Here is a 22,073-nt window from a genome sequence, read left to right on the forward strand (position 1 = left end):
GGTTGACCAGTCTGACCACCAACCAGTTGGCGAGCTGGTCACTGTGCTGGTTGACCAGTTAAATCCAGCATCCCAACATACTTATGAGTTCCTTATATTGATACAATTCACCATTTACATTCAGCAAATCAGTTACAAACACCAAACACTTATCATACCATTTTTCACAATACAGGCTTCTTTTTAAACCATTCAGGTTCAGAGTCTCTTGCTCACAAATTGCCTATATGTTGATGAAGCTATGAACTGTGTGAAACTTAGCTAGAGTTTTAAAAGAGAACAAGCTTTGGATCACATGGGAAATACTTCCAGGTTGAATTTCTAAGGACATTTGTCATTGAAAATGCATTTATTTTAGCCATTTACGCGTTTTTACTATTCTTTTACCTCATTTTTGTTCTACCACTTGTGACCACTAGGTGGCATCCAACATCGATAAAAAAAAAAAAAAACTCAAATTTTTTTCTAGTTTTCCGAAACTTTTGAGGGTCTTCAGTGCCACATTATTTCGGTCTCATATGCATTTTTTTATTCAATTTAATTCAACTTTATTATTTTATTTTTTGCATACCAGTTTGGTCTCAATAAAAGGTAAACATCAACGTGACATTGTGAATGGACTTTGGAGCTGCACTGACTAATACAATCACAATCTCTTAAAATAGAGACGGTTCATTCTCATTTTCTTATCTTAAGTTTGAAATGGTTCGTTAAACGGTTGATGTAAATAATGGTGGAACGTTGTACACGTTGTTATTTCACATTAAGCATTATTAGACTACGAAAGTAAACTATTACCAATAATCCTGCCGCTTACAGAGAGTCATGTCCGCTCCACCGCTGCATTTGACCAGGTTAATTCCACGCGTAAGCTTCCGCAGGTTGCGTAGGCTGCGCAGAGGTTGCGTAAGGTTACGTAACCACGCTGCGTCTTTTAACTTGGAAAACTGTCTTGGAAAATTATTATCCTCGGTTTTTCACTTTAACTTTCTGAACGAGGCAGATCAGATGTCTTTTTGATATATCAGCCTTAAAGGCAAACTAAAACAGCCTGTTTTAGGCGTACAGAGACGTTATGTAAAACTACATTTTAGCTGTTGATGTGCATAAAATCACACAAGTTATGCATAATGCAAATGAATAAAAGGAAAAAAAAATGTAGATTGGAAAATTCTACATAGTTAAGGGAACCAGACATCCACCTCTAATTTCCTCAAAGATACTTCATGAAATGGTTAATGTGTGCTGCTTAATGTCTGACACATGATAGTTTTGTGATAAAGTTTTGGCCTTAAAATGTATTTTAATCCATTTATTTTAATCCACTCATGGCGTAGTGATACATGCAGGAAGTTAGGCAAAATAGACCCCAAAGAAAACTTTTTTTTTTTCTGATTTGCCATTATTTTACCATCATCAACATTACATATAAAACTCAGAGGACGTGTAGGCTTTGTGGTGGTTTTGGATAGAAAATAAAATGGATGCATGTGTGTTGTAGACGTGGTGACCCCTGGTTCCTATCACCACCGTAAATTAATCAGTTTGTAAGTGTCTCTACAAATGAACCATTTCACACCAAAGCACTCTGAATGACTCTGTTTACGTCTCAAGGACGGAATTATTCAGAAATTATTCACACAACCTTGGAATTCCCATTTAAGACTGCAGGGGAACTCCTGCCTGCGTCCGAATACGTGAAAGAATAACCCTTTTCCGTTTGCGGACCCTGATTTTGCCCGATCTACAGCACATCGCCACAGCAGAGCGGACCAGCACGCAGATGTTTATGGCTACAAGATCTGGCAAAACCAAAGCCAACGTGTTGATAGGAAGTTTCATTCACCTGTTTGAATGTGTCTAAAGAAAACTGGATTGAGAAAAGACGAAAGCGATTATTTCCAGCTATTAAAGATTATTTAGACGTTATGTTTGCTAGTCAGCTATTCGTTGTACTGTAAGTGAACGTAACAAAGCGGCTTGCAGCACAACGCTAGTAAACAACGCAGCTACTGTGACTACGTAGGTAACGTAGGCTGCGTATCGTACGTAGTTCAGACTCGCTGTGACTTGTCAAACCCAAATCGTCTCCGTGCTCCGTTACTTCAACTTCAACTAACGGAGCAGCGTTTTCCAAAGGAGAAAGGCGTTTTCGCAAAACCTCGTCTCACGGATTTTAAAACGTCGGGAGAAGTTTACGTATAGTTATTATTCAGCGCTTGTTTTTTTTTATAATCTGTTAGTTTAAGCGACTCTCTTGGCTGTCTAGTTTGATAAAAATGATTTGGCTTAGCTGAGCGGCTAACGCTAGCGAGCTAACGCTAACTCCGCGGAAAAATAACTTTAAAAAAGGGTTTTGGCTGACGGAAAACATAACTGTGGTCGTTTTAATGAGAGGGTTTTTTATGTAACGTTACGTACCTACAAACTAGATATTTTACTCTAATTTAGAACATTAACGTTAGCTCCTTAAAATGCTGGTAACAAACAGGAAGATGTTTGGAGATAAGCTAGCTGTTAGCTCTAAATGCGACTAGTTACCAAGTAACATTTGTTTAGACCGAGATACTAAATCCATGTTTAGATATATATTATATCACTTAATTGTGTGATTTTTTTTTTTTTAGGCTAGCTAGGAAGGTCTGGTCAGATATTTTAAAAATGCGTGATTCAAATGTGAATTTTAGTTTCCTTCACAGGACCTGCACTCTGGTTGTGCTCCTGTGCTTTCTTCACATATCTGTCACTGTGTTTTATTATGTGAGGTCGATAGACTTTAAGCAAGCGTTTGTACAAAACCAGCAAATCCAACAGGACCAAAGAAAGCTGACAGCCTACGTACACGGCAGTGAAGGAGAGGCGAAGCCCACCACCACCTTTCCGCTTTCCAGCCATCACAACACTACTGAAAAGAGCTCGAAAAAGCTTGAAAAATGCCCCGACCCGTCGCCTATACTGGGTAAGAGCCCTTAAACTCTGTGCTTGTGTCCTTGTGTTGCTATGCTTATTATAAATACAGTTTCCATCTCGGTGTCATGGACGTGGATCAAACTGGCATTTGTTTTAGTATATTGGAAGAACGTGGCAGTGTTTTCCCAGATTTTGGATAAAAAAGTGGCATTATTATGAAGTTTTTTTTTACTAGCATTATTGTTCAGATTTGGATCCAGCTGACATTATTTCAGGATTTTATATCTTAATCTCATTTGTGTGACATGTTGCAACTTGATCTCCCATATTTGGTTTGCTGTGAAGCTCTGTTTCCCTTATGATGAAATCTGATAAACCTATCCCATTTATGTTTACTCTGAGGTTTGAGTTTGAGTTGAGGTTTGATATTATCTTCTCTTCACGAGTTTGCCTATGTGGTGTCACAGCTACTCTTCTCTCACTGCTTCGTACCATTAGATTTCATGTTTATGCAGCTGTGCTCCCTGTGAGTGATACACCTTTGAAGCTCTTTCGAGGAAACGTCCTTTGTTCACAGTCTGGTCTGGTGTCAGGGCCATTTGGTCGAGTTGCAGGGTGTTTAAATGCGTTTGGGTATGCAAATGCTGTGATCTGTAAATGATATGCGGTCAGCATTACTTTCCTGTGAAATCTTAAGTAAAATGTAAGGCTTATAAGGCTCCTACAGTTCAAAGATAGCCTAGGTGAGGCTGTACACCGCTGTCAATAGTTGACACGAGATACTAACTTCTCACAAAGCTGACAGTGAAACAAGTTGACACCGTGCAACAGTTTATGGCGTCATTACTATAGTTTCATTTCAGCGTTCAAAATAGCAACTAACTGGGTATTTTAGTCGAAAATTAGTAGATGTACCTGATGAAATGGCCAGTGAGTGTAGGAACAAGGTAAGGTGACAATTCAGTACCGCAGGAAGGCCTGCAGCCCACAGACGGACCCTCCTTACTCAGTGTCGTCTATATCTTATCTTACTTTACTGCTAGCAAACACAAGTGCCTTCATGTGCCTCGAACATGACCAAAGTATGAAGTAGTGCACCTAGGCTAACCATGATAGCCGAACTTAGCAAAGATATTTCTCAGTGCAACCTCAACAAGGTAGCGTATTTGCATAGCCTCCCTTCAATAGAAAATAATTAACCTCATATAAAAGACAATGATTGTCCCTCGTCTAGCTCTAAGCTGAAAGCTCTAGTGTTAGTTCATCTACTGATTTGTTTAGTAAAATTGAGTGTACAGCATTGTTGGTCCATTCTTTTGATACTGTGACAGTAATCCCTAAACTAAATGTAAATTCTTTCCACAGCATAACACCTTTCCTGGGTAAATATGTGTGGCTGTACCTCTGCACAGCTTATTTTGGTAACTGTGCATCAACTGTTTTTGTTACAGTAAAAATGATCTGCAAGCAGATCACAGACTCAGTGTTATTTAGATAAATGTTCTCTATTTAGAACCTAAAACAATGTTGTTGCTAAAATAGACTAGAATTGAAATAGCAGTTCTTGCCATTTAAAAACTGCAGTCTTTAAGATTGATATAAAAATGATTTATCTTTCAGCCGTGCTGTGAACTCTCTGACATATTCCAGCGATGTAAATAAGGTTGAGCTCTTCAGTGAAGCACTGTGTTATCTAGACATATCATCTAGCCATATGTTAAGGAAGCAAATGTGCACTGGTTAAAATCAGTGGTGTGGGAAAACATGCCTGTGGGGCTGATTCTGCAGCCAACTTAGAATAGAACAGAGTTTAACCTGGACTAAGTTGTTTCGATTGCTGTGGATGTGCCTTAGGGGATCTAATAGACGTTTTTTTAGGATATTGGAAGAAAGAGGCCTAATTATCACACCGGACTTCCCCCAGTTTTTCAAATTAAGGCTTAATCATATTGTTAAGATATATAAAGAAAGTTATTCAGAGCGAGGAAGGGCAATATGACAAAAATATTGTATCACTATACTTATACTAATTATACTAATTAGTTTATTATTATTATTATTATTATTATTATTATTATAATGCCATTGACAGTAACTAAAAAAAAAAACTACAGTGATTTTTATTCAGTGATTCAGTGCTCAAACCTAATTGTGCTCACTTTGTAATAAAACATGTCAGTGTTCTTTAAATATTGACTTCCAACTTGACATTCGTCATAATTTAGCGCTGCTGAAACATTTCAGGTGATGCTTCTGTACAAAAAATAAGAAAAAACGTATCAAACCCCTCCTTTTTTGAAGAGATTTTGAAATAAATGGCCAAACGTGGCCGTAGGAGAACGAGGCAGCAGTATCAATGAACAATTAAAAGTGTGAAAGCAAAGTTTAAAGAATCTAAGGACACAAACCAAAGAGTTAACCATGCGCTTTTTACAGTGAGCTCTAATACGTTCTGGCTGATGAGCCCAGCTGGCAGTCAGTGAAGCTTTATGATCGCTTCTGTGATGCTGGCGGCGATGAAAATGAAACCTCTGGGAGTGGATCAGCATATGTTGGCAGTCATGATTGTTTACCTCTAAATGAACGCGCCACATGAAGCAGCGTAAAGCATTGTTCTTTTTCACATGCTGGTTAGTTTATGACTGTGAACTGATTCTGATCTGTTTAGACTAATGTCGCATATTGTTGACAGCCATACAGAAACATCGGATGTGGTGAGAAAATCGGATTTGGGCCACTTTTACCTGCTGAGTGAACGTAGGCATGGTGACCTATGTTGCCTGATTCCTGGGAATTTTTAGGATGTTTTGAGAAGATTTTGTCCTAAAAGCGTATATTTTACAATACGTTCACTGTGGATAGATTTAGGCAGGACATCGTAAGGCAAAATAGTTTCCAAACTTTACTACGTTACCAACATCACATGTAAAAACCCAAACAAACATGTAGGTTCCCTTGTTGTTTTGGATAATAAATAAATGACTGTATTTGTGCTGTAGACATTGTGACCTTTGGTTTCACCACTGTAAAGAAATTGGTTGGTAAGTTTCTCTACCATGAATCATTTCGCGTCAGACCACCTGAATGACTTTGTATATGTATTAATGATTGAATTATGCAGAAATTTGGAAGGAAATGTGGAAGGTTAAGATATTACAAGCTGACGTGAGTATGAGAAATTTGGTTTGGAAGTCCAATTCAGAACACGTTAGTTATAAACTGTATTTTAAGGCGCATGTTCTGATTTATACAGTGCAGTTTCTATTAAGGAGCAGTCATTTTGTCATGGACTAACTTATATTGAAATCATGTGTGAGACAGACAAACTTGGTACTTTGACCCAAAATATTCTTCAGAAATTACACTAGCACATTAAATTTAGAAACAAACTTGTATATAAAATGTGTTAAAACACTAAAGAAGTATTGTCTATGCTAAAAATGTGAACATGTATTCAAAAATCCACTGTCGAGACCTAAAAGCACTGGTAGCAGCAGAAACACCCTGTAACTTGGTTGGTCTAAAACATGCCATATCAGCAGAATAGCAGTCTCGTAACAATGCCAGTAACCTAGTGACTCACTTTTCCATCTTATAATTAAGCAAGGTCCAGCATAGGCTACATCTAGTGTGAAATTATACCTTTGTGTATTGAATGATGGTAACAGAAACAAAAATGGTAGGACCAAACTCACATAATAGGGCCAAGAGGAAGAATGTAAATTTATTCTTGCCTCAATGTTTAGACTTCAGATTTTGTTTGAGATCTTCTGTCATTGTTTCCAAGCTCTAAAAATAATCCAGGGAAAGACTTTCAGGCTTTGCTAACTAGTCTTTGTTGTCTTTCACAAATGGAATGACCAGAGTTTGTTGGGTTCTTGTCTGTTATGGAACAGTGGGTCCGCTCCGGATCGAGTTTTCCTCTCCAGTCAGCCTGGAAAACGTGAGGAAGGAGAACTCGGAGCTGCGGATGGGAGGTCGCTACAAGCCCAAAGACTGCATCGCTCTGCAGAAGGTAGCCATCATCATCCCCTTCCGCAATAGAGATGAGCACCTCAAGTTCTGGCTGTACTACCTGCACCCCATTCTGCAACGGCAGCAGCTGGACTATGGGGTCTACGTCATCAACCAGGTCAGTACTTCCTGTTGTTAATCGGAACTGTGTATCAGTTAATGGGGCCAATACAGTCGGCCTTTGATTGAGTTGATTTTATATGCGTGACAACGGTCAGTGTGAAGATCTCTTATCGTTACTGTGATAAATTACATCACAATATGCTGGTCTGAGTATATTATGGGTATCATTGGCACTTCTGGGTCTCTGGACAACTGTGTGTATAATAAAAATAGACAGATTTAGAACAATTGAATTTCATTCCAAAACGTTGTATTTCCATTTTTGGATACAAGTTTTTAAGTCTTACTTTAATGGAAAACACATCTTTATCTCTGTAGTAAAAATGGTACTGTTTCTTATGTGTGTAAAGTCCGCTTCACACAGCTTATTAGAAAAAAGAAAACTCTTCAAAGTTGCAACTAAACCCTTTAGAGAATTAGAGACAGCCTGCAAACAACAACATAGTCAGTGTGTTAGTGTATGAAAAGCATAGTAACAAGCTATAGCTAATTGGTCCATAATAAAACACATAAATTGTACTCATAGTATTTCTTGACCTTCTTAAATGTTGCCTTTTTAAATAGGTACTGCTTGCTGGTGCATTTTGTCAATATCAACTAACAAACACCCAGTTTGTTTAAACGTTTCACTTAAAATGAGCATCTAAAAGTAGGCTGTGATGCTTAACTCTATGACCCCACAGCAATGAATGCACAGCTAACAACAACACATCATGTGATGTGAGTGGGCGCTATTTCAGAGTAGACATGTTACAGGATTGGCTCAGTGTAATTATTTATTTTTTTTTTTTTCTCCCCTTCAGCAAGGGTAGACATTGCCTGGTGTTCCTGGCCACAACATTTCACTTTTTGTCCACAAAAAATTCAGAGACTAAGGGCCATGTGGTCTTTTTCTCTTTTAACAAACCTGTTTGGTCAGACACAGAACAAACTGTAATTAGTTAACTGTGACCACTGCAATGGGTAATATGTTGTTGTGTGTGTGGTGGTCAGTTCCCCCTGCCCAACCCCCGCTGGGCTGGTCCACTCAGCATGCCGTTCCATTGGCTGAAGTTTGGTTTTAAATATGTGAATGTGTTCAATGAGCTGTTGAATAAGCTGAAAGGCTATCACTACAGTAGCTAATCAGTACCTGTGTACCTACCCAGTCTTATATAAAGTTTGGGCAACACCTGGTAAATTGACCAGTGTTGTGATTTTGAAAATACGTAAAATATCCTCTACAGAGAACAAAGTTTCACATAGTCATTGTAAAAATTTGATTACTGTGCTGAACTTAACAATACTGGGGAAGAAATAAACCTAAAATGTGACCTGTGCAAAAGTTATGGAACATTTTAGATTATATGCTTTTTTCCAATATATTGATCTTTTGTACTTTGACCAGGGATGTTCAAACGTGTAAACGACTGTACTGAAATAACTAATGACATCAAAGCAGAACAGTTCAGCCAGGGAGAACGACCACAGTAATCACAACAGCAGTGCTCTTATTACTTTTAATGTTTTTAATAAATATTTCCCTTTTTAAAGTGACTTTCTGTTATTTTGGCACTAAAGCAAGCGTGTTAATTGTAAATACAGTGTAAATACACTAAACATGTTTCTGTTATTGTTGCTGCAGTTTCCAAATTTTTGGCCAGTTCGCATTTTTGTGTACGCTTGCCTTCTAATATCCAGTCTGAAATTTTCGTCGAGTATGCTGTCTCTATTTGTTATGCATATCATGTATTGTGAAAACGTAGAAAAGTACCATCATGTTATAATTCTGTCACTAAGGATGTGGCAGACAGGTTATAGTTGTGGTAATAAATTACATTGTGATAGGCTTCTTTGAGCATACTGTGGATATCGTTAGTTTAACACCGACCATGCATGTTTTATTATAAAGACAGCATAAGTAGTCCTGTTTAATTGGATTTAGTGTAGCGCAGAATGTAAATGTTGAATAAAAATTATTGGGTTGGTTCTTTTTGATAATGTTTTTAAATATCAGAAAAATATTAATATTACCACTACTGCGCTCTGTTACAAGTTACTAAACACCCGAAAAACGGAATATTGTGATGCTGATTGTTTTGTGAAAGTGCCTTCACGTATCGTCACACTTCTTTGCCATTTCGCCCATCTTTAGTGCACATCAATACGAACATGCTCCAAATTTGGGATCAGTGGGACAGTTTTATTGAATCAGAGGTTGATGAGTTACTTGGCGGCTATGCGTTGTCTGTTAATTTGGGAAGAGTAACTTTTTACAGAAGGAAGTCATTTTCAAACACTGTTCATGTGATGAAAAAGGTATTTTCTGTTCACGTGAAGCTCACATTATGTCATACACTACTGTCTGTTTTTCTTCCTTTTATTGTGGTTTCACCACCTGCAGCATTTGTCTAACCTTTGTAATGAAATGCTGATGTGTAAGTGGATGTGAAACGTGGCACTGAATAGCCACGTTTTTCCTGTAAGATTCCTGTAAGATTCTGTGACTTGCTATGTGGTCATGCTTCTGCCACTGTTTTCTGGGTTGTCAAGTCTTACACAGTTATTAAGAATGTTCTTCCTCCTCATGATTGATCTCTAGTTACATTTAAAGTTTCCTTTACTGTAAATGTAGTGAGGTCACAGTGCCAGTGGCACTTCATGTACTCTCGGCTTTTACCAAACAGTCTGATCTTTTCTTGTGGACAGTAAAGAATCTTTTCAACACCATAATGCCCGCATTGTAAAAATCCAACTTAAGTTTATTAATCTATGTAGCATTTTTGTGACCTGAACTAAGAATCTGAGAAATATTGGTTTAAAGTGTTAATTTCAGTTAAACCAATGCAATTTGACTCATTACTAAAAACACAAAATGCTTAGATTGGAAAAACAATCTTTTTTCAATTTAACTTAAATTTCTTGGCTGACCTAAAATTAAATTAATTGAACATCAGATAGTAAGTTAACAAAATAACAATCTATGTTTTACATCTGTAACATTAGTAACATCATATAAGTTTATTTGATGTTCAGTGAACTTAGTTTTAAGTCTGCTATGTTGCTCACTTTTTACAGTCAAAATATTAATTTTTTTTAAGGTTTGTTATACATTTTTGGACAAATTTAAATCACTTCAGAGGCTCCTGAGCACTTGCCCTGTTATCAGGCAGTTGTAGGTTCTGATGATGCCAGAGCTGTCCTGAACTGGGAGCCCAAAAAATGCCTGGTGGCATTGGGGTAGAAAAATCAAGTGAACCCTTTAAATATATATATTCTATATTGTTCACTGTAACTGAGATGCAGTACTAAAAATGTAAGTTACGAGAACTTTTAACTAAGCTAGGAGGTTTGAGTCAAGTAAACTGCAGTGCCCTCATGCTAAGTTAAAGAGGAACCTTTCAAAATGTATACATAATAAACGTTTGAGATTTAAACAAAGTCTTTCAGTGTGGTCTGATATGAAATGTTGCCATGTCATAATTTTTCACAGTGGTTGTGAATGATGTCTGAAAAATTTAATGCTTCTTAAAACTCTCACAGAAAGTTATTACATAAAATGGTTAGATATGCTACCTGATGTCAGACACATTTTATGATAGTTTTGCCACAAAGTTTTGACCTAAAATGTATTTTAATCCGTTCATGGTGGAGAAATACAGGCAGGACATTATAGGACACAATAGTTCCTAAAGAACTTATGACTTATGACAAATGTATGACTGTTCTACCATCATCAACATTACAAATATAAACTCAGAAGACGTGATGGTTCACTAGTGGTTTTGGATAGTAAATAAAAAGACAACATTTATGTCATAGACATTGTGACCCCTGGTTCCTATCACCACCACTGTAAAGAAATGAGTCTGTTTATTTTTTCCTACAATGAACCATTTCGTATCAAACTCTTCCGAGTGAGTTTGTTTACATCTCAATGACTGAATTATTAAGGAATTTTGAAAAAAATTGGTGGAATTTCCCTATAACTCAAAAAATGTAAAGTGTAATAAGTATTACATTTAAGTTGAGCTGACTTTTCAGTTTTTACAGTGGCATAAAATGTCAATTATACCTCTATTCCTATTGACGAGTTTCTGCTATTGTTTTCTTTTCCACTGAGCTGGTTTGCTTCCCTGTAGTTTGGATTGCAAGTGTTTTCAGGCAAGCTGGTACATGCAACTACGAACAGGAACAGGTTTCTTTTTTTAAGGGGGTTCATTGAAATTAGAAACCTCCCCGGCCAGTGCCATTTTCTCATGTTTGCTTTTGTTGTTTATTTCATGAGGTTTTTTTTATGAGAACTACTAAAGTTCAACTACCAGTAAACATGACCACAGGCCACAATATAGGGCAGTGTGGCTTTTAAAGATTAAAAATTGGTGGCCTGTAAAGATGTTACAGCATTAAAAAAAAGGAAAAATGCAATCGTGCTGCACCCTCCTGTTACTGTCACTGAGTGAAATGAAGTAATAATTTATGAATAGATGTGCGTAACATATTTCCGTCACTGTCAGTCACAGTGTGTTATGTGCTGTCGCGTGAGCATGCTAAATAAGACCACTACATACTTTCCTCTGTATGCATTCAGTGAAAGGCTTGCTGCAGGTGCTGTCTGAGGTTTTGTCACACACAGCGTGACCACCACAACGGTGCTCTGCTGTGTGCAGAGTTATTTGTATTATCATTGTGTGTTTTTCTGTTTTTACTGTCATTGCTGATATTAATGTTACTTAGAATAATTTTCATTATCTGCAAAAAGTGAAACCCGGCGTTTTCGGGTTGTTAAACTATTGCACCCAGATATACATACCTTTCTACCAGACGTGAGTTTCGTCAGGCAGATATATCAAAGATAAAATTGATGGAATAACAAAGCTGTCAGTGAAGTTTGTGCGCGCTCAATGCAATCAGATATGACTGCATGTACAGTTTGCAGTAGAACGAGTTTGCAGAGATGGCAATATTTGATGCTCAAGGCCATCCTAAAGCTCACACTGAGCGGAATTCAAACCACACAGCAGAGTCCCAGACTGGTAGAAACCGCAGATCTCACCAGTCAGTTTGAATTGACCCATCACAAATAGCTGATGAAATTCAGTATGGCAGCCAACACTGTTTAATTTTCCAGTATCTGTATTGTCTTGAAGGCCTGAGCAGTCAAGCTCTTATCTAGAAAGACTGTCGTTTATTCTGCCCGTGAGCGTTTGTTTAGTTTTCCATTTAGGCTGAAGGTTTGAGTTGTTGTGATTGCCAGCTCATGCCACGTTCTCTTTGCCTTGTTGTGTGAGCTGGTAAGAGATGTTTGTGAATTTGCCCAAATAAGGGGAAAGCCAGAGAGTAGGGCTTCTCCATCCAGTCCACTTTTAGTCTCCTGTTGCTGGTTTTCCAGACACCGATTTGGCCAAGCCAGAAACTGCAGTCTCAGTGGAGTTTTTCTGCTTTAGTCTAGGGCTGATCGTATTGTACGTATTTTAATTGTGACCAGATTTTTATCTTTGTCAGTTAATAAAAATTGACTGTCGTAGTGATGAAATTGGCAAAAGTACTTAAATGTTGTTGTCTATGCAGTTGTATGCAAAAGTTTAGGCACCCCTGAACAAACTACATGTTTTGTTGCTTTAGTGAAATGAAGTACACACAGATTTCTGCACCTTTTTAATGCACAATCACTGTTTATTTGCTGAATTTACCATATAGGGGGAAACCAAACATAAAATGTGGCCTGTGCAAACATTATGGAGTATTTTATATATTGTACATTACTTTTTTGAGTTTAAACAAATGCATATAAGAATGATTTATAAAAGTATCGGTTCATTTTACAACAGATGTGATGGAGTGAAATCCACATTTGTCCACATTTGTTTTTTTAGCAATGGGTAAGTTAATATAACCAATGTGTTTATTCAGTATACTAATGAAATAAACTTTATGTATATTACAGACAAGCATAGCTATTCACTATTAACTGTTTGTAAGAGGTTTAGATTAGTTGATTCTGCAGTTCTTTTCCTCATCAGTCCAGACTCTCGAACTTTCTCCAAGTTTGTACAAGTGCAGGGCTCTTGCCATAGCTGTCTACTATTCTGATTATGGGCATCGACTGTGTAATATTAAAAATATATGAATTTTAATTTTACACTGTTTCTAGTTAGCATGGCTTACGCTTTGTGTCTATTTTTGCATTTTTCTGGTGGCTGATGTAAAAGGCTACATTAACACAGCAGCATGTTTACTGCGTCTTGTGTAAATAGGTTTTGTCTCGCACAGTGTGAAAGAAAATGCTGTTTTCTGTTAATTTAAAATGACTTAAAAGTGCAGTGAAAGCACTTAATTCTTCAAAAGTTGTGATTTAAATTATTGTAATCTCAGTATTAAGAAAAATAATCAGGATTATCATTTTAGACAATATTGGGCAGCATTATTAGTATTAGACCTAATCTGAAAAGATGGTCTCTAGTGTCTGTCCAGCGGTATTCCAGGTGTCTGGCCTCACAAAGGGCCACTGGGTGATCAGCTTTTTTTCCCCTACTTTTCTTCTTTCTTGAATGTTGTCTTTATGTGCTGCTCTGCTCACTCTGCTCTCTAATTTTGTCTCTCGCTCTCTTTGCCACCCCTCCTTTCCTCTCTACTTTGCCCCCACCACCTCCCATCCCCCTTTCACCCCCCCGATCCTGTCTTCCTTTTTCCTGACCAAACTGCCAGTCTTTTGCATGTCTGATGGCTTGCACGCGGCTCTTACAACGAGGACAAAGGTGAGAACGTCTACTCTCTCTTTCTCTGGCCACTCACAGGCTACTTCATTGGCTGGGTTTTGCTGCTGGTGATGTTAGCTTCTCAGTTCTTTCTCTCTCTCTCTTGCGCTCTATCTCTCTCTCTCTTACACTTTTTTTCACACTCTCACACTCTTTTTCCTTTTTTTTCCTTGAATTACCTAATTCTTATTTGCTCTTGGTTTTCTGTCTTGCATAATGATGCCGTCTAATCTCTTGTTGAGTTCCAAAAGGTGATTGATTTATTGTATTTATTTTGTTTTATTTGTTTTTATTTGTTGATTTGGATCCCCAAGTCTTAAGAAAATCTTGAATAGTCGCAAACTTGGCCTATTCAGTGAAACCTTTCCTAACTTAGACCAAGATATAGTCATATGCAGTGTGCATGTTTGGGCGGCCATGGTTCACATACCCTCTACAGAGAGCACACTTCTGCACACTTTAATGCACACTCACCGTTGATTCGTTGAATTTAATACATGGAAAAAAATGAAGCATAAAATGTGGCCTGTGCAAAAATTCTGGCACTTTCAGTGTCTTGTTTTTTCCAATATGTTAAACTTAGCAAAAAAATTGAAATTGTGCACTAAGTTTAGCAGAAAAATGCCATTTTGTTGAGGATGTGTTAACTTATTTTGACCTAAATCAAGAACGCATCATTTGATTCATTGGGTTTCTCAAACCTTGATATTGATTCTAAGTCATGTAAGAGTCTGTTCAGATTGAGTCATTGACCAGTATATGCTACTAAATTATGCTCAAAAAATTATACGTTAGATGTACTCCAGTTGGTCTGAAACGCAATCTGAGTCGATCTCGATTCTCTCTCCAACTGTCAACTCTGACTGACCCAAGAATCTGCAGACTAGAGCCAACTAGCACAAACTTAGCCTGATTGAGAATCAAATAAAATCAGGGTAAAAGTTGTGTAGTGTAACCCCGGCTTCAGCTGATTGGATGGCAGAATGACTCTCCACCGAGATGATCAGATAAGTGTAGTGATATCTGATACTGTGGACATTGTTGTCTGCGTACATTCACCCCTTCTAAATTTGGATGCTCTGGTCGTCCTCCATGGAGCCCCTTTCTTGAAAGCCCAGGCCCTGGCTCCAGGGCCTGCCAAGGATGTCCCTCCCACTACAAAGGACAAACGCAGCTCGGTGCCTTTGGGGACCACGGATTTCATTTCCCCTTGTTCTAAAAGAACGCTTTTGCTGCTGTCTGCATGGCATAGAGAGCAGTTAACAGATAGCCTTGTGGCCCTGGAGACGCTTCAGCATTGTCTGTCGCCGACGCAGGAAAAAGTGGATCGCAGACAGCAGGCTTATCCAGCACTCAAGAGACTAAAGGGTAGGGAGAGGCCTAAAAGTGAAGAGGACCTGAATTAGAACTTGAGATGACTTACTGGAAGAATCCTGGAGCAAGGGAATCTCCCGTTCAACAAAAGAGGAACTGTATATGCTACATTGACATTTATTTTGAGCTATATTGTTGTTTACATTTTCATCGTCAAGATCTTGGAATCTGCTGCACCTAAACTTGGGGCCAGATTCATGAAGTCTTTCTTAGGACAAACACTAAGAAGTTCATAAGGATTCTGAAATACAATTCTTGAAAAAAATAAAAACTCAAACATTCTGTTTAATATTTCTAAAGATTTTTCTTCTGTTTCTTTTCTCATTGTAGGCAATTGGTTATTTATCATGTTGTTTATTGATATCATGTTATACTTTAAAGCTGAACAATGTAAGATACTTTTTGATTCAAGTCAAAACTTGGACTAGATAGAAACGTTAAGGGATTAAGATCGTTTTTTGAGGAATAACAATTGGTAAAAGTATGAAGTTAACAAAGCAAACAAAAAAACACACATTTAAGAAGATTCTCTTTCTTTGTGAACCTGGGCCCTGAATTGTTCGTTACCCCTTTGCTTCATACCGAAGCTGCAGTAAGGGTTGAGGCATAGCCTGATTTAATTCCTAGAAAGTTTATACCAAATTAAATTTTAAAAATAAAGCAGTTTAAAGAGTGTTGAACAGGAAACCAGTCGGAATCCATCGCCTGCTTCCTCATATTTGGCGAGTTTGTTCACTGGTTAAAAAATCAGCGATAACTTCCATTTTTATCTCTGTTGACCTTATGTAAACTGAATCCTGGATGACTCACAGAGCAGGAAGCATTTGTGTTGTTCATGTAGACATGTTTAGCTGGGATACGTCCAGGGCTGGTATTTGTAAGGTAACTCAGAGCCATGGTGACTGTGACAGTCATTCATGTAGTCCTATTGTTTGACTTAGTAGCACAAACTAGGTGAGCAGAGGGCTGTTGCCAACAATGAGGCCACACCTTGCAGTTACAAAGATGCACAGTAGTTTTGTTCTTTACTGTTCCGTTTTAAACACAAAGGATTAGATATGATCAACTGTCTTTAATTTCATTTTCTGACCTGTTTACACTATGACTTGGTTTAAACTTGCTGTTCCACCTTGATGGAAGGTCAGTATTTATATATTGGTTCATTAATTTAGTTGAAAACGAAAGAATTTAGTTCCACATTTTACAGCACACCTATATCATTGTCAGTGAAAAAAAAACTGCTTCAGACGCCAAAGAGATTCAGAAAGTTTGACTGCACAACCTCTAAAGACCATCTTTTTTAAATGATTGCTTGTGTTGCAAAATCAAGTATTGTTTTCCAGTATATATATGCATTGCAAATGTAGCAGTAATTTGCTTTTGTAATGTTGGTGATGATTTAACATTTTTTTTTTTTTCTGCACCTTTCTTGAACTCGAGGCCAATTACCTACAGCGTGAATAAAGGCTGCCTCTTTTAGTGCCCCCTGTGCAAGTTTGTCAGTTGAATATATTGAAGCCATATTGGAGAGAACTAGAGATGCAAATTTTGGCAAATTCTTTTGACAAATAACCGTCTTTTAGTTGGCCATTAACCGACAAGCCTAAAATCAAGGACGCGACATCAACATAGCTGACCGAGCTATGTTTGAAACCATTGTGAAATTCTTATCATACACGTTTATGCGTCTAAACCACAGTTGTTTCCATATTAATGCACTAAGATAATGACAGTTCTTCCTTGTAATGACCATGGAGCCATATTAAACAAAATCCACATGTAAATAAAGACTCATGCCAAGTTAAGATCTGGTTGGCTGCCAAAAGAAACAATCTGGACAATAAGCTTTTAATTGTAGGGATTATGTTTTAGCAGGTAAGATTTCATTTCTCATTGATAGTAAGTCAAGCTGTTTTTCAATTCATTATAATTGCAGTAACAGTTGTTACTAACATTATTTAAAATTAAACATGGTATTTTTAATTACTATGGCAAGTCATTTTAGCTTTCATTCCCTATGTTTCTTAATCTCAGGAACTCAATTTAAAAAAGGATTAAAAGCTAAAGCTGCTTGCAATAAAATCAGTTTTCGAGTTTTGTTTAAAACACAGGGGCTGACAACCATAACATTTTCATGATTATGAAAATTGATGAAAAATGATCGGAATATGCAATTATGGTCTACAGAAACTTAAATATTTTAAACGTCTATAGTTTATATATATATATTTATCTCGCATAGCCAGCCTAAGTCAAAAGGAATATAGTTGACAATCATATCGCTTATGAATATTTACTTTTGATATGGTCAACGTTGTTTTATCTGTTGTCCTCAAAAAGTGCTCCTGAACACCACTGTTTTTAGCTGCACGCTTTATTAGATAGTAGGCCTGTCTATGGAACCAGCTGCCTAGCGCCCTCTTGAATACAGTATAAAAACGTTCCTCAACTTCTTTTAAAAATATATATGAATATTAATTTTTAGCATTGGTCAAACAATCATTTATTTGTTGGTTATCATCACTGTTATTGTCAACTTTTTTAGAATAATCGAGCCACTCCAACGACAACCCATATATTAACCATTCTACCAATTTTTGGGTTATCAGTTATTTTGTTTTCTATTTTTCTATTTTTATGTGCAACCATTTCTGTAAAAAGTCAAACTATGCTTTATTTTTGTTTTAATGACGCCTTTATTTTAAACACAGATAAACAATGCCATACCATGCTTACATGATTTTTACAATAAAAGTCACTCATCTAATTGTTCGTTGCAAAGACTCAGTTGTTGCACTACAATATATGTAGTTGTGTCCATATACATGCCTAATCAGTGCTGGTTTTCCCGGCAGGATGGAGATGAGACCTTCAATCGGGCCAAACTCCTGAACGTGGGTTACGCTGAGGCCCTAAAGGAGTATGACTATGAGTGCTTTGTCTTCAGTGATGTGGACCTCATTCCCATGGACGACCGCAACACCTACAAGTGTTTCAGCCAGCCCAGACACCTGTCTGTGTCCATGGACAAATTCGGCTTCAGGTACTAGATAATGCAGTCTTGCTTTCTTATGTAAGTAAAATGTAAAAAAAACAGAAAAGGTCATGTGGCAGGTGGTTTCTCAGGCAACAGTCTCTCTCTCTCTCCAGCCCTCCAGCGTGTACAGCTCGTTGCACATTCTCTAGAGATTGCATTTTAATTCAGTGGAAGTCAGCTGAGCCTCAGCAGCACCTGTATTTTTCCATGATGTTCACACTTATATCCCCGCCTCGGAGTCATAGCTGGTCGTCCAGAGCCTCTTTTACTTTGCACTGGAATGGCAGTTGTTTCTTTTTCTTTTCGCACACCAAGACTGCACTGCGTTAGAGAATGTTTGAGGAATGCAGTGCCCAAAATTAGTCTTGGGTCAGTTTATATCTTGCTTATTTATTACTTTCCAAGATAAAGTTATCATTTATTCATTTGTATCCTTCAAGAAAATTACAAACAACCAGCAGTAATGACCAGGGGCCATATTACAGAAACATCTTAAGTCTGAAATCTTCTCTGCTTAGTCACTATGACAACTTAAGGACGAAACGTAGGAGGAGTTATTACAGAATAACAGTTCTTAAGTTACTACTTTTATCCTTTAACTCCAGATAAGAAAACAGTATTACAGAAAAACAGAAAGTTCTGTCCCGAGACAACCCCAGAGACTTCTAACTTCTGTTTTCGTCATCTGTTTCTATGGTTTTATGCAGCGACAGGCAGCATAGTTCACTATAACTTTCATAATGGTGCTACATTTATCTACATTTAAAACTGTCGTTTGACTTCTGAGGGTTTTTTCCAGTAGCATTTTATAAACCTCAGACGCTGCAGACATGATCTCTCCCATCCCCTTTTATTGCCTTTTGTGTGTTAATGTTGCTGAAAACTCATCAGATGAAATAATACAGTTTATTGTGCTTTAGTTTGGTTTGACTCTTTCTTTTTTTTACATCAGTAACGATAGCTATCTGGCTAACTAGCTTACATGTTTCATTACATATTTCAGCTATGCGTGTATGGTCGGTTGCTAGGTAACAGACATGACAGTTGATTGTTGAAATCGATCAAGTCAGTTAAGATTTCTTGAGATAAGATGCTGTAAGATAAGATAATTTCCTAAATCAAGATAAGATTTGCTTCTGTAATACGATTTTGTAAAAAAAATCTTTTCTTGGCCTACAAATAGATAAGTTTTTCTCTTTTGGATGGCCAGAGCGTGGCAGGGGTTGAACACATCCTGCCTCTTTCTATGATTTCAGCACATTTTTCAATTTTAGAATTGTCAATATCATTTTCAGTTTTTATTACTTTTTGGTTTTTATTATTTTTTGTTACCAAGAAATGATGGGCCAGTTTCATAAAAGTCACAGTAACAGCGCTATGCCATGCAGAATGTGTGAGACGGTATATAAGAGCCAAGGTGGTGATTAGTGCACCGGTGTTTTTCTGTTTTGGTAATCCTGCAATATAGTTTCTTTACTAGAAAATGTTTTTACTACAAAAAAATTACATTTATATAAAAAAAAAGAATAATAATTTGATTTTAAAATGCAGCTTTTAACTGTAGGAAGCATATTTTATCAAATAAGATTTCATTTCTCAGTAAAACTAAGTATTTCACTTTACACATGTAGAAATTACATTTCAGCTAGTAAATATTTAATTCTTGACTGGAATTTGATCTACACACTTAAAAAGTATTGACTACTAAAAAATTCAGTTTTGATTAGTAAGAAAGGAATTTTTACTTGTAAAAATGTCATTTTCACACATGTAAAGTGAAAATCCACTGTAAATTAAAAAAGATTAAAAGCTATAACTGTATACCGTCAATTCAAACATATAATTAGATTCTCAACATGAAACTAAACTCACTGTCTACACCCGGGAGGGTGAGTGGCCAAATGCTGAATTTTTTTTTTTTACAAATTAATTCAACTTTATATTCTGGATTTTGCAGGAATAGCATTTAGAGATATCTGGTTTGAACATGTGCTTTTGAATTAACAGATTTGTTATGATATTGGTGAGCTTAGCTTATAATTTTTCTAGTTTGTTATTGTGTAGTTGGACCAAAAGTATTTTATAAGTTATAGATGAAATTATGTGCTTTTGGTTAAGTGACATTTCTGTAACACATTAGCATATAATTCTGAACAAAACACTACCTTTGTGCATTGTATATTGATACTGAACTACTGTTAAATCTGCCCAGAAATATTAGGGTATATTTAACTGTATGTTCATCTTAGAGGTCATCTCTTGTTTGGTTTTGTATTCTGTATTGGCCTGTGTCAGTAGGTCAGATTCTGGCCTTTTGAAGGTAATGTTGTTTATGCAGATCTTTGTGTATGATTTATGCAAGGTAAATAAGGCAGGAACAGGATGGACTCAACAGTGAGGATGCTTGGTGTGATGTTGGTCAACCACAGGGTTGGATGGTTATTGTTGGCTACAAAGTGAGTCAGATGTTGGTGTAACTATAGACCAGCACAAGTCCCTTCCCCTTCACACAAAGAGCTATGTATGGTATGTATGGGGGTGTGTTGGTATGTAGGGTGTGTGCGGGAGGATGTATATGTGTAAATAAGTAACCAAGAAGTGGCTAATTTGTGTAGACTTAAAGGAACTGTATCCTACATTGTTTTTGCATTTTAATGTTTACTTTTATCCTTTATATTAAAGCTGCACTATGTAAGATTGTTTGGGTTCAAATTGAAAGTCATGAGGAAAGAAGATGCTAAAATATCGTGTCCATGCGCTGCCTCTAATGCCTCAAATAATCATGATAATAATATTGTGTTTTGCAGGAGTATTTCAGACTACATCATATGTCTTCACATACTAATGTCATGTCAACATTGTACTGATAAAGATATGATGACTATATTAGATAATTCACTTACATCCTCTGAAGTCTTTGACTGAGTTCTCTTCAAATTTATTTTGGTAGGCAACTATTTTAGCAGCACAGTGGCAGTTATTTATGTTGTTATGAGATAACAAAGCTATAATCAATCCAGTGGAGACCTTTTGTAAAGGAATACTCAGTTTAAAACTCACTTGTAAAGCATATCAACCAGTATATTTGAGTGTATTGCCTTGATTTTATTTGATTTGTTGCCACAGCCATAAATGATATCATAAATGAAATCTACAGAGATTTCCTGCTGCATTACTTCTACTCCACCCCAAGCTGCATACTAGCACACAAAATAATATGTACATCATGTTCCAAATTATTATGCAAGTGATATATCAGTAGAATTTCAGTATAATGAGCATTCAGGTTTAAGTTGTTCAAATAAAGTGTTTATTTGTCTTATCTTTTTAGATAACTGGTATCAATCTCAGACAGGTTTGTTACTTAGTTTGCCAGGTGATCTTGATTACAGGTAAACTCAGAGATTGTTCCACATTATTAAGCACGTCTCAGTTCTCATGCAGTGTGGGGAGAAAGAAAGTTCTTTCTGAAGATGAAAAGCGTGAAATAGTACATTGTCTTGCAAAAGGCTTGAAAACGCTAAAATTGAAGAGAGATCATTGAACTATGAAAAGATATGTGAGAAATTCAGAGCAGAGGCGAATACAGTCAGATAAAGGCATATTAAGCAAAGTTTCTGTCAGAACAAATTAATTGTATTCAAGTGGTAGCTATAAAATTGAGCAGCAAACGGGTATTTGAAGCTGTTGGTGTCTCTGCAGTCTCAAGAAAGGCTTCGCACAGCCCACATAGTACATAGCACGTTTTCAACTAATTACCAAGATTATTTTGCGTTTCAGTTAGTAAACCTGGTTGTTATAAGTTTCTTGATGGATACAAATGAGTGTCATAAATTGAATTTAGAGAGTGTTTCAAGAGTAATTTTGAGCACTGTAAG

At 36.9% G+C, this 22,073-nt stretch overlaps 1 protein-coding gene across 1 annotated transcript in view; it reads left to right on the forward strand.

Moving 5' to 3' along the window:
• Positions 1-2,067: 2,067 nt before the first annotated feature.
• Positions 2,068-22,073, forward strand: part of b4galt1l (DP-Gal:betaGlcNAc beta 1,4- galactosyltransferase, polypeptide 1, like) — a 31,041-nt gene continuing 11,035 nt past the window's right edge. Inside the window, exons 1-3 of the mRNA XM_036590352.1 lie at positions 2,068-2,959; positions 6,807-7,042; positions 18,014-18,201. Coding sequence (XP_036446245.1) covers positions 2,662-2,959; positions 6,807-7,042; positions 18,014-18,201 — 722 coding nt within the window. The 5' untranslated portion in view covers positions 2,068-2,661. The remainder of the gene's footprint in view (positions 2,960-6,806; positions 7,043-18,013; positions 18,202-22,073) is intronic.

This window comes from Colossoma macropomum, unplaced genomic scaffold, assembly GCF_904425465.1.
Source record: "Colossoma macropomum unplaced genomic scaffold, Colossoma_macropomum, whole genome shotgun sequence".
Taxonomy (NCBI): domain Eukaryota; kingdom Metazoa; phylum Chordata; class Actinopteri; order Characiformes; family Serrasalmidae; genus Colossoma; species Colossoma macropomum.